Here is a 12436-nt window from a genome sequence, read left to right as displayed (position 1 = left end):
GATCTAATCAAAATATTGGCATACATGCCTCACTTTCTTTTCAGTGTTAAGAATTTTTTTTTATATTTTCTCCTTCTTTTTCCTCTGAAGTATGATGTATTCTTGGCTCTTCCAGTGAGACAAGTTAGACATGTTTCCTGATTGAGAGGTGTGAATATTGATTGTAAAATTAGGCAGAAAAGGTAATTAAGGAGTAGCATGTAATGCGGTCTTTCTTGTTCAAGTTTTTTCTCAAATTATTGCAATTAACTTAAGAATTTTTCCCCAGAGATTAGATCTATTTCTTAAAAACCTTTAAGTCAGGGTTTCTGTCAGTTCCTCTTCCTCCCTTCCCCCTCATCATGTAGCATTAAAGCATTTTCTATAGGAAAAAAAAAGGCATGATGACATGGAAGGTATTTGGTTTTTCTACCTAGTTTAAAAAAAAAAAAAAATTTGCCTTGCTGTATTTTTTTTTTATTTATACCCATGGACAAATCTTAGTGCTGAGTTTGATTTCCATTTTTGAAGACCCATATACATGATCCTTATCGCTGTGCTGTGTGATTAGTTGGTTATAAAAGCATGCCATCCCTGGTTTCTTAATGCTCATACATAGTGGCTGTTAATGAGCTCCTCAGCTGATCTCAGTTGTTGCAGAAAAATAGAGAGAAGTAGATACAATAGGTTTTAACTCATTCAGTCTTGTTTGCAAAGATGAGAATGTTCCCGCTGACGTTACAAATTCTGGTGTTATTCGAGTGTGCTTAACCACAGTTTCCCACAGGATAGTTAACACTGATCTGGTCTGAACTTACTTTCCTTTGTGTTTCCTGATTTACTACAGTTATTTGGTCTTACAGTTCCTATCTGCACAGCACTTGTAGTGCTGTCAGCTTCTGGAACATGTCTGAGTAAACAAGGGATCTTGGTGTACTTGAATTAACTTCCAACTACAAAACAGCAAATCTAAATAATACGTGATAAAACATCTGGATATTTTGGTCATGAGCTTTTACTTACTTTGCTTAGCAGATGAGTTTCATTCCTTCTCACATCTTTCTTCATATCCCTTCTGATAAGGTTATAAAAGTTGAGAAAAGAAACAGAAGTTTTTAAAAGTCCAAAGTCATCTGACGTATCAGTGACATCTCCAAATCGAAATGAGAACCTGAAATACCCCACACGTGTAAGGAGTCAAATTGTGTGAGAGGTTAATCAAAGAGAAATGTGGCTTTGTAGTGCCACTTGTTTTATTGAGTAATTAGTTTCGTAGAACTCAGAAGTTTAATTGTAATTGAGAAAAAAAGATAATATTGCAGAGAAGAAAGGAATAAATTCTTATAGCAATATGTTGTGTGCTTCTAGTGGTCCTTATCATAACAAGCAGTATGTTCGTGTTGAACTTATAAGTTCACATTAAAAGATACCTCTACCATCATTACGGGCCTTGGCAGGAGGTAGGAAAAAAAACAGCCCAAGTCAACAGTTAATTCACAATTCAGAGTATAACTGCCTTCTCTACCACATTCTTGCTCTAGTTTTCACCTTCCTAAAAATAATCTTTGTTTCTTGTTAGGCCTCTACCTCTATAAAACTTCTGATGGGGTAAGTGGTTAAGTTCTAAGGTGGAACTGTGCAGGTGATATCACCAAATATTTGAAGTACAATTATAAAGTTAGGGGCTCTTGTGGAAAACAATGTATTACCTCCTATATTAAGTGAAGTAGCAATATCTTAGTAATACTCAAACTAATGTTGGGAGGAAAAATTCAGGATATGAGCATATAGAACAGTTGTTCCGCTGTAATACTCTGGAGTTACTACTTCAGAATATTTCATAAAATGCTGTATTTAGACAAGCTTTAAATACTTGGCTTTTTTTCTCTTCTTGGTTTCAGCTGATATTTTTGCCATAATGAAAACAACGAGAGTGCCTCCTGCCATTGGCTGCTCCTATCTTCCCAATGTATCTGGCACCCCTAGTGCAGCCAAAGCTTTCCTATCTGCTTTACAAAGCAAGTTGTCTGTCTCAAACTGTGTCTGTCATACAGAACTCTGGATCTTTAGAGGCGCAGTGGCAGATAGCTGCTGTTGCAAGTGTACTCTCAGTGAAGACTTCCCCTCACAGTCCCTGTCTCACTACATGATCCCTAGCCCATATGATTTTTTTTTCCCCTATTTTACCAGTGCTCTCACTGTGTCAGAACTTAGGTAAATTGGGGGCTCGGTGGTGCAGTAGGGTACAGATCATTTTATGTCAGAATTGCGAAGGATGTTTATTTAGTACTTGATTCCATTGAATCTCCAACCTGTTATCTTTTTTACCAGTCAGTGTGCTTGATAGCTTTTTCAGAATTGTGATGGAAGATGAGTATAGGAAACGCACTGCAAAAACACCAGTCTTGATTAAGGCTCTAGCCTTTCTTGTGCCTATTAAAATTGCTAATCTCATGCTTCAATGTCTTTGCCCTGGACTGTAAGCTCAGTAAGAACGTGGCGTAGTAAAATAATAATATTAAGTATATTCTTACAGCTGCAAGTTTTTGTGTTTGTGCTCTTCTGCTGCATCAAATGCAGTTTCTTCAGTTTGTTTTTAAATCCTTTCGTGAATCAGTGCTACCTTTGCCATCAGATCTTTGAATTTCATTGATCTGTCAATAGATGCACTGCATTTGGTCTGCTGGTAAAGCAACTTGTACTGGTAATGGTTGTTTACTTTTTCCTGAAGATTTTTTTTTTTATTTGTGCTCTAAATGTTCTTTGTATATTGTGAACATGCAACAAATTTAGCATTACAGAAACAGCTCCAGAGACAGTATTTTTTGAGGCACAAAGATGTGTTAATACTTTCTTATGTGCCACCATGCAGCTTTAAATTTTTACACCATCTGCAAAACTATTGACTGTCTGTGTCAAGTTCCCTCTCTTTGTGGTTTAAAAATAAAATCAGAATTAAACTTCAGAATTAGAGTAGAATAGTTGAGTTGGAAGGGACCTACAAAGACCATCTGGTCCAGCTGCCTGACCAACGTCAGGGCTAACCAAAAGTTAAAGCGTATCACTGAGGGCAGTATCTAGGCATCTCTTGAACACTGGCCGGCATGGGGCATCAACCACCTTGCTAAAAAGCTTGTTCCGGTGTTTGACCACCCTCATGGTAAAGAAACATTTCCTTCCGGCTGTCGCTGATGGCCCAGTGCTCCAATCTGTCCAGCTCTGGAGGGACGAGAGGCCTCGCAGATGGAGAGTCAACAGCACCTCCCGGTTTAGTATCAGTGGTGAACTTGCTGAGGATGCATTCTACTCCTGCATCCACATCACTGATAAAAATGTTGAACAGAGCGTTGAAAAAAATTGTATTTCTTTTTGTGGAAATGATTAGAAGAATCCATACAGAGATATTAAAAGTGACAAATTACTTGATTCTAAATAGTAAACCCAAAACACCAATTTATGTTAGAAAATATACTTCCCTGAAATCCTTGTGTGTTGCAAATAATTACTGGTGGAAATCTAGGTATAAAATGAATTTTTCTAGATATAAAATGTATTTTCAGAGTATCAAATCTCAGGTTATTGGGGTGGAAGTGACATACTTCTGTCTGATGAGAATTACTGCAGATGTGAGGGAGTAACCCAAATCGATCGTGGAAGTTTATATTATCCTGAATAAAAAAGTAGTTGTTTTGTGGTACATTTAAAGTTAAATTGAAGTTCGTACTTTAGACCAGGATATTCTGTCAGCCAGTGTATTCAAGCCTCGTAGAGCATACGTATGTTGTTGACATAGTGGCAAGTCAAGGAAATTAGCAGTCTTTAAAGTCCAGCTGTTTTTTGCTATTTCTGGCTGCTTTCCTTAGAAGAATTTCAGTTTTGGCAATATAATGAACAACGTAACTGTTGTGTTAGGGTATTTTTTTTTTCTGTTAACTCCTCATGTTCTCTGTAGCCCTGAAGTGAACCAGTGTCAAGCATTTTGTTAGAAGCAAAACCTCATAAAAATGCTTTTTTAAAGGAATTATAATGCTTTTCTTTGCAAATGTATTTTAACAATGAAGTGTTTTTTTCCTGCTCTGCCTGCTCAAAAGGTCTTTTGTATTCCTCCTCTGGACACTTGGCAAACCGCTGCTGTAAGCTTCTGCCAAAGCTTGCTGGGTAGGCATACCCCAGCCGTGGTAGGCAAGGCAGTCTGAGCAGAGCTGTTCGGAGAACACATTGGTTTTATGGCTTGGGAGTAATTAAATACAGCATCAGTAATGCAGATGGCGTTGTTCAGCGGATGATTACATTAATTGTAATATCGACGTCTCTATAACGCTGTGGAGCCAAGCGAATATTGTTCTCATATTATTGATAATGAAGTGGAACTCAGGCTATTTGTGGAAGGCTGCATTATCATTCGGCAGGAAAGCAGATAAGCAGAAAGTGAGAATCTGTGACCTCTGTACTCTAAGCCCACTAGAGAGTGCTGTTTCCAGTTAAATACTACAGCCCTTATTTTTCAGTAATAGGACGTGTCCTTGGGGCTTCTGGAGGGGAAGAGCAAGACAGAACAATTGGGGCATTAAGATGAGGAGCTGTTTAGTACAGCTGAGTTGGCAGGAAGCAGTGGAGAATCATGTCCCTTCTCCCAGTGCTGGTTACAAGAAGGGTTGTGGGACAGCGTTGTGTTGTGACTTCCTTCTCCACTTCTTCAGTGTATCATCTTTTAACAATGTACGTCACTTTCTGAAACTTATGTTTTAGTAGTAATAGTGGTTGTGCTGAGTATTCCTTGGAAATGGTGTCTTACGAAGCATAAGTAGGAGTGTTATTTCTTCTTCCCAGAATGAATTTATGGACGAGACCTCTAAAGTTACGGTTACGTTCTGTAATCAGAAAAGGGTGGCAAAGCGCACTGTGCAATATGAATTAGTGAACGAGAACATTATGAGCAACAAAAATGTTATATTTAAAATACCGTGGTCTTGAAGGACAAAACATACAAACATAATAACATCTAAAGAGAAAGTTGGAAGTATCCTTTTCCCAGTTTTTCTGGACTAGGCTTTCAGAGCCACTAAGTTTCAAAAAGCATTTTTTTGTTTGTTTTTATCGTTCCCCCAAAACAAAGCCATTTGATGACATGAAATCAGATTCTATCAGCAAACCTTAGGAAAAATATATATGTATGTGTGTATATATAGTGCAGAGGGATTTAGACGTGTTGTGATGTGTAACCCAGTTCTTTGCATCTTCGTAATGAGTATTTAAATGAGTGCCAGAGGCCTTTATTAGCATCATGGAAAAAATGCAGGGTTTGTGCAAAATTAACTTCCATGTGAAAGAGGAAGCTTGGAAAATGTCATTGAAGGAGGCTAGCAACCGTCTGTGTTCACGCATGAAGTAGTATTGCAATTTTCTTACGGTATCTGATTTTGTTCTTTCTAATACCAGCGTCTTTTTCTTTAGTCACCTTTCCGCACCTTGCAGGTTCTGCTCCTTCATGGTCTAGTCTTATGGATAGCAGCAAACAGTGGGATTACTATGCACGGCGAGAGAAGGATAGGGAACGGGAGAGGGAGCGATCTCGAGATCGGGATCGGGATCGAGACCGGGACCGAGACAGAGACCGAGAACGGACCAGAGACAGAGAACGGGACCGAGATCACAGTCCGACTCCAAGCGTGTTCAACAGGTTGGTGCAACACCTTAAGCATGCTGTAACTCTGCTCCTAACTGTGTCCATGTTATGTGGTGTATTTCAGCCTTAAAGGTTAGTGTCCAGCTGTATACTCCAAAGAAATAGAGGGTGTGGCCTCCTTCCCTCCCCCCTTTTCAATTGGAAACTATAATTGATTTTCTAAACATAAAACACAAGTGCCAAAACTACGGTGAACGTCCAAGCTGGTTATAGTGTTTTATGGATTAAAGGTGGGATTTAAACACGGTGTATGAGTGACATAGTCAGCTCTCTTTGACCTCAGTTCTACAAAAATCCGTGGAAGTGTTAAATGAACCTTAGTTGCCATTTAAGTGCCAAGAGCAACGTGGTACAGCATTGTACCTTAATTCTTGGGTTTAGCCGTTAAGATGGGTAGTTTAGTCATTAGCGCTAGCTGGATTATAATCGCTCCTACCGTTTTAAAAATTTACTTTAAGGTTAAGAACCTTTTTTTGTTCGCTTTCAGGCAGATAATTATTGTTTTTCAGGCTTTCAATCCTAATTGCTTAAAAAAGAAAAAATCTGCAACTGTTCTGTGGCTCATGTGCACATGTACAAAGCGTTTAATGTTGAACTTGCTATTGACTCCACAGATTCACGTTGCCTTGTTGGATATAGACATATCTGTATTTACTTTGCTCAGTATTTGGGGGTGAACATCTAGACTGCTTTTCTCAGTGTTTTTCGTTAAGTTTCAGTTTTGTGGGGAATATACGTTAGCTGCTGGGCTGATTGTTTTTGCTAATGGCGTTATACTGTGGGGAATGAGAACACCCGGAGTCGACATGACTTCAGCTGAGAGATGAGACTTTTATGCATGGTGGTTGTTAACTAAAGACCCAAACTGGGCGCGAGAAAGCTGCTTTTCCATGTAGGCACACGCCGAGATTACTGCAGTGATGTCCTCTCCTGCATGCGTGTGCTGTGTTACAGGGTCAGTTTTTGGGAACTCAAGACCAATCTAAACATCTGTTCCTCAGACAGCTTGATTGAAGGCCAGAAAGGAGCCTGGTCATTCAAGGGTGCTTGAAATGAACCTTAATAGCTTCCAGGCCTAGAGAAATCTCTGTGCTGCTGCCAGAGTTATCTGCAAAGGAGGGGGAAGAGCAGGCCTCGACTTTTTTATGTGACTAAATTATCCACCATCTGTAGCAAAGCTGTTGCCACATGGCCGTGTAAGAAAATGGGAGGCCCTTAACTCACATAAGTTGGGTTGGGAATCACAGAGAAGGTGGGGGAAGTTTAAGAAAGACAGAACATGCAGACATACTGTGTTTTTTTTTTTGTTTTTTAAAAAAGGTTTATTTTCAATTTTGTGCACTCAAAAAAGCTGCAAGGAAGGAAGAGAATGTGAGCTATTCTAGAGACAGCACGGATGCATTGCTTTTATTTAAATTGCCTTTGTTTAAACTTAAGAAATACTGTTGTGAGATTTGGAGTAAGGATCGTCTTTAGCATTTTATTGCTCAGAAATTATTGCCATATATGTTTTTAGCAGTTCTTTTTGAGATTTTAAAAAAAAGTGAATTTCTTAAAATTGTAAAAAATGAGATTATTTTTACCCCAGTAGTATAACTGAAATGTGGTTTAAAAATGAACCTTCAGTTTTCTGTGTTTTCTGCCACCTTTGCCCTGCTGTCCTCAGATGAAATTGTGCGTTTTCACAATGTATCTCATTCTCTGTTCCCTTGAGAAAAGGCTGTGTTTTCTGATGGTGATCCCTTCTGCAAAGAGTACGTTTTTGTTTCTGTTTTGATAGTTTCACATCAGTTGGTTACTACTGAAAATGAAAAGTTCAGCATTTGATTGATAGCTTACTGTTTTATGGTGGTTCTTTAGTAATTTAAAAATATATTTCTGAGGTCATGAAAACCAATAACCCAGTGCAGCAGAGCAGACCAGGGTCTGTTTGGCTAGAAAAAAGCTTTATAGGAAAGGACTTGGTGTCCAGGTGGACTACAAATTGAGCAGGACTCAGCGCTCTGTGTGCAATAAACATCAAAATGCCGTGAGCTGCACTAGCTATGAGGTCTGTGAAATCTAAGAAACGATAGTGACATCTGGGCCGCTATCACAAAAGTATAAGTGGAAGAACTTTTTAACTGGGTGGGAGATGGAGCCCTGGCACAGGCAGCCCGGAGAGGCTGTGGAGTGTCCTCCTTGGAGATCTTCAGAAGCCGCCTGGACATGGTCCTGGGCAGCCAGCTCTGGGTGGCCCTGCTGGAGCAGGGCTGGGACCAGGTGGCCTCCAGAGGGCCCTGCCAGCCTCAGCCATCCTGTGATCTGTCACAAGTGTACTTTTGAGGATCAGCTTGCTCTCAGATGTGTGGTTGTAAGTGCAGTTAGGATTTCGTACTAATGTAGTCGTTAATCAATGCAGTCGTGTTACTTAGTCATAAGTCATAACTTTGAGTTCCTTAGCAGTAGCTGTAGTTTCCTGATTTTGGTATGTGAATATTTTTAATGTCTCCTAGAAAATTAGGAGTTTGAGTTTTATTTGATGCTTCTCTACACTATTCTAAATTTCTAATTTTTAATTCTTGAATTTTGCTTCAAGATACAATTATACAAAGTTTCATAGAAAGACCGGTGCTGTTGCTTCAGACATCTCCCCCCCTTCTCTGAGTTTTTATGCATTGCTATAATGATCACTGATGTAACGTTCTTACCTGGGAAATGGCCACTACGTCCAAATTATGGCAGATAAAATCATTTTGGTTTAAATCCTCACTGCTGCAGGGCATGAGAAATCTCTAGAGGTGAGCTGTTCTCCTTGCAAGATCTGTCTGACTTTTTCTGCAGAACTTTAAAGGTTCTGCTGCTCTCAAGGACTCGTGAAGAGACTTCATTTTATGGTAAATGTTGGCAAAGAAACATGAAGAAAAGCAAGAAACACTTGACTTTTGTCAGCTTAATAGTATCTAGATTGTTGCTGTAATTGCTACCTCAGAAAGCTTGGTTATGTTCTACCTTTCTTTAGGACTAGGTAAGGATCTTCCAAACCACTGTTACTGCAACTATTTATATATTACGTGAAGTCTTAGTTAATTTTTATTGAAGTCTGGTTGTTAAATTCCATTTGGGTACTATATCTGGGTAGGATTTTCTTGGTAGAGAAAAGATCAAGCGTGCCTTTTCATGCTGTGCTAATGCAGAGCATGAGTGGTGTTAGCTAACAACCGTTACTACTCTTTTTTTTTTTTTTAAATTTCACTGAACTCTTAGAACTGTCCTTTTTATCAAGACAAAATATGAAAACAGATTCTGAATTAAAGGCTTGAAATTCTTGTATAGCCTGTAGTATCTAATTTTCTTACTAGCGTTGTGGCAGGGCAGCCCAGGGCAGTAATCCCAGAGAGGAGCGGAGGACAGCATTGGCATTGTAGAGAAATTAATGTAAAAAGCCACCCAAAACACAGCATATTTTACTGTCCATTTCTTTGCACCTAGTGTTTCCTTTCTTGAAGCAGATACAAGGAAATAGATCAGTGGTACCAAAAATAGGATTTAATTTACTGAATTGGCTTGTAGTAGTCAAAAGGTAGGCTGGTAAGTGTTGAGCATTACACACACTAACCTGAAGACATTACTGAAGTTTACATAGGATTGTACTTTATTCAGATACGGGTTTAAGCTAACTTCTTGATAACTCCAGTATAAATTTAATGGGACACTGTTGCATTCTTCTTGCCTTCCATTTTTATCAAACGATCCCTCTTCCAAATGATATCATATACTAGACTTCTATGGTTAAGGTAAAGAGCTTTAGTATACCTTTAACATACGTTGCGGGTTTTGTTTAGAAACCCAGAAGCAACTTTAAGATGTATGTCATTTATTTCAAGAGCATGTGAGAATTTATTTTTAAATATATATGTATATATACTGTTTAGTGTTACTGTCCTGAAAAGACCATCTTCTTTTAATCAGCGATGAAGAACGATACAGATATAGAGACTACGCAGAAAGAGGCTATGACCGCCATAGAACAAGCAGAGAGAAAGATGACCGACATAGAGAGAGAAGACACAGAGAGAAAGAAGAGACTAGACACAAGTCATCTCGAAGGTTTGATTTTTAATAGGATACGAAAGACTTTTACCAGCTTAAAAAAATAAATTTTTAGAAGAACCCCAAACAAACTGGAGTTTCGTGGAAAGGCTGTAAACACTTAGATGTACTACTTGGAACAAGTCTGCCATATCAAATGTGGACAGACAAAAAGCAGTGTTGGCCTTGGGTAACTGCATATTGATTGATGTATGTGACAGTCTTAGCTAGTGATCAAAAGTGAATTTGGGGAAAGAAGGGTAAAGTGGTTTGTCAGAAAGAGGCAGAGTGAAGCTGACGTTCAGCAGCGTTAACACAAGAATTTAATGATTCTTACAAAGTAAGTAAAATAACCCTTATGTTCACTCTGCAGAAATGGTTCAACTGTTTCAGTTAGAAATAAAGGTTAATTCAGGGGAAGAGGATCAGTAAGAATGTTGAATCTTAAGGATGCTAGTAGTGATGTGACATTGCTAATAATACTGCTGTTAGAATACGGGTTACAAATGTGGAAAATTACTCAAAAATCTCAGTAAAAAATTGGGGATGTGTAGAGGTATGTACCATTACATGAAAAATTCAGTTTGATTCTGACATCCAGGTACTATATGGGACAGAACAGAAGCAGGTGCCTGTTTTCAAATACGAATGCAAAGGCAGGTTTTCTGTACTGTGTCATTATACGGGGCCTGAAGTTTCATGCAATTGCTTGAGGTATATTTTCCCTCTTTTTATTTAGTAACAGCAGACGTCGCCATGACAGTGAAGAAGGGGACAGCCACAGAAGGCACAAACACAAAAAATCTAAAAGAAGCAAAGAAGGAAAAGAAGCCAGCAGTGAACCTGCTCCTGAACAGGAAAACACTGAAGCTGCCCCTGTCGAATAGGCTTGTGTGATTTTTGCCTATTTGCATATATATTAGTGCCGGAAATAGATTACTATAAATCTTGTTATTTTTCTGGGTATTAAAATAATTTGCTCTTAATCTTGTTCTGTTAGTATGAAATCGAAGGTTACTTGGTTGGTTTTTTTGAAAATAAAAGAATAAATTTTTCATGTTAAGATTCCTGGACTGACTTTGTCTTAAAAAACGTCGAGAAAATATCTTGCATCTAGAGGCTTATGCTCTTTCAACATATGTAGGGATTAAACTCTTTGTATTAAATTGTCTCCTTTTTTCATAAGCCAGTGGGAAGGTCATTCTTTTGCTGGCTTTAGAAGCAGTGTGCATTCACTTTATTATACACCAACATCTGGAACAGTGTGAGTTTAACATAGCTTTTGGAGATCATATTTGAAAAGGTCATCCTTTACTGCAGGGACAGGCAGAAATTGCAGACTCTTCAAGAACTTCATACTAAAGTGTAATGAAAAAATTAGGGGAGGGGGGAAAGGTGCTGACTGTTCTTAGTCCAATGGAACACTGAGTGTGGTGATCATACACTTGGTAATTATGTCTGGTTTGTGTGGGTGCATAAGAAAGACTTAAGCTGGATAATCATCCCTGCTGCTTTTCAGGGGCTTAAGAGAAAGTTCATTTTAGTTTTTGTTCTGGGGGACAGCTGTTACTAACACGATAAAGGTGAACGAACATAGCCTCCTCACATTGCTAGCTTTTGAGAAAAAATAAGACTGAAACAAGGGTAATTTGCAGAGAAAGGCGAAGAACTATTTTAAGAAAAAAGTAACAAGTCCGTCATCGCTTTCAGATTTCCTCTTTCTAGCACAGTGTTGTGAGATTGGCATGGCAGTCCTGCAGAAATTACACTGCCTCATCAGCGTGCTTGATGATATTAGTAGGGTGCAGTGTAGTTATTTGAAAATGATAATTCTATATGAATTTTTTCATTCTATATTCTATATAAAAATCCTTGATTAAATAGTATTAGTCAGAAGCCAACAGGGAGACCAATTTGTTTGGTTTTGGATGAAAATAATGTCTGTACAAATACACAGTTACAGTTATTTTTAATAATTTTAGAAATGTAGTTCACAGTTTTACAGACTAACAAACAGTACTTGAAAGTCTTGAAAATACCAGCTTCATGCTGACCATGAGAAAGTACACATAATCAAAGTGCTATTCGTGTGTTGGATAAAAATCTTCACCTGATTTTTGCAATTGGAAAAACTGCAAGGAATTTTTCCATAAATTATTCGAGGATTTCTTTTTATAAATCAAAATAAAGTGAGTGAGCAGGAGTTGCTGCTCCCTAAATTCCATGATTATTACAATGCATTAAATATATATATATATAAAAAAAAAAATAAAGCAAAACACAAAAAAATTGAGAACATGGGGAAGGAACGAAGTCTGTAGCTTAAATCACTCTGAAGTGATTCTCTGATGTCTCCTTGCTTTGCCTTAGCTCGACTTTTCTTGACATGCAGGTTGAAATTTCCCAAACCTTTTCGTTATAAACACGCATTTGACCCCCCAATAAGCAAACATGGCTGACATCTGTTTTTTTTCTTTTCGTTTTTTTTTTTTTTTTTCTTTCTTAAATTTCTTGTATTCTCTGTGAAGACTCGTTTTATAAAAAAGTGCCAGGCCAGGAAACAATTGTGAGAGTAATTTTTCCTTTCAGTTCTTTGAGCATCCTCGCCAAGCAGGCATGCATCATTCCTGATGTGTTCCTGCCATTGACAGCAAGGAGGATATCACCGCATCTGAAAAAAACAAAGGTAAATAGGAGAAA

General features: G+C 38.3%; 2 protein-coding genes across 8 annotated transcripts in view; one reads left to right on the top strand and one right to left on the bottom strand.

The window, feature by feature from the left end:
• Positions 1-10799, top strand: part of FIP1L1 (factor interacting with PAPOLA and CPSF1) — a 45188-nt gene extending 34389 nt beyond the window's left edge. For 4 of the 7 annotated variants that reach the window (XM_035547749.2, XM_035547783.2, XM_035547767.2 and 1 more), the window contains 3 exons: positions 5434-5659; positions 9617-9754; positions 10476-10799. In XM_035547749.2, the coding sequence (XP_035403642.1) occupies positions 5434-5659; positions 9617-9754; positions 10476-10623 (512 nt within the window). In that variant the 3' untranslated portion in view covers positions 10624-10799. The remainder of the gene's footprint in view (positions 1-5433; positions 5660-9616; positions 9755-10475) is intronic. The other 3 variants (XM_035547759.2, XM_035547774.2, XM_035547798.2) reach the window with 1 other exon arrangement.
• A 1472-nt stretch (positions 10800-12271) lies between these two features.
• LNX1 (ligand of numb-protein X 1) overlaps positions 12272-12436 on the bottom strand; it is a 58608-nt gene continuing 58443 nt past the window's right edge. The window contains exon 10 of the mRNA XM_035547737.1: positions 12272-12407. Coding sequence (XP_035403630.1) covers positions 12272-12407 — 136 coding nt within the window. The remainder of the gene's footprint in view (positions 12408-12436) is intronic.

Source organism: Cygnus atratus, chromosome 4 (genome assembly GCF_013377495.2).
Source record: "Cygnus atratus isolate AKBS03 ecotype Queensland, Australia chromosome 4, CAtr_DNAZoo_HiC_assembly, whole genome shotgun sequence".
In the NCBI taxonomy this organism is placed as follows: Eukaryota; Metazoa; Chordata; class Aves; order Anseriformes; family Anatidae; genus Cygnus; species Cygnus atratus.
This window is presented reverse-complemented; position numbering and strand designations above follow the sequence as displayed.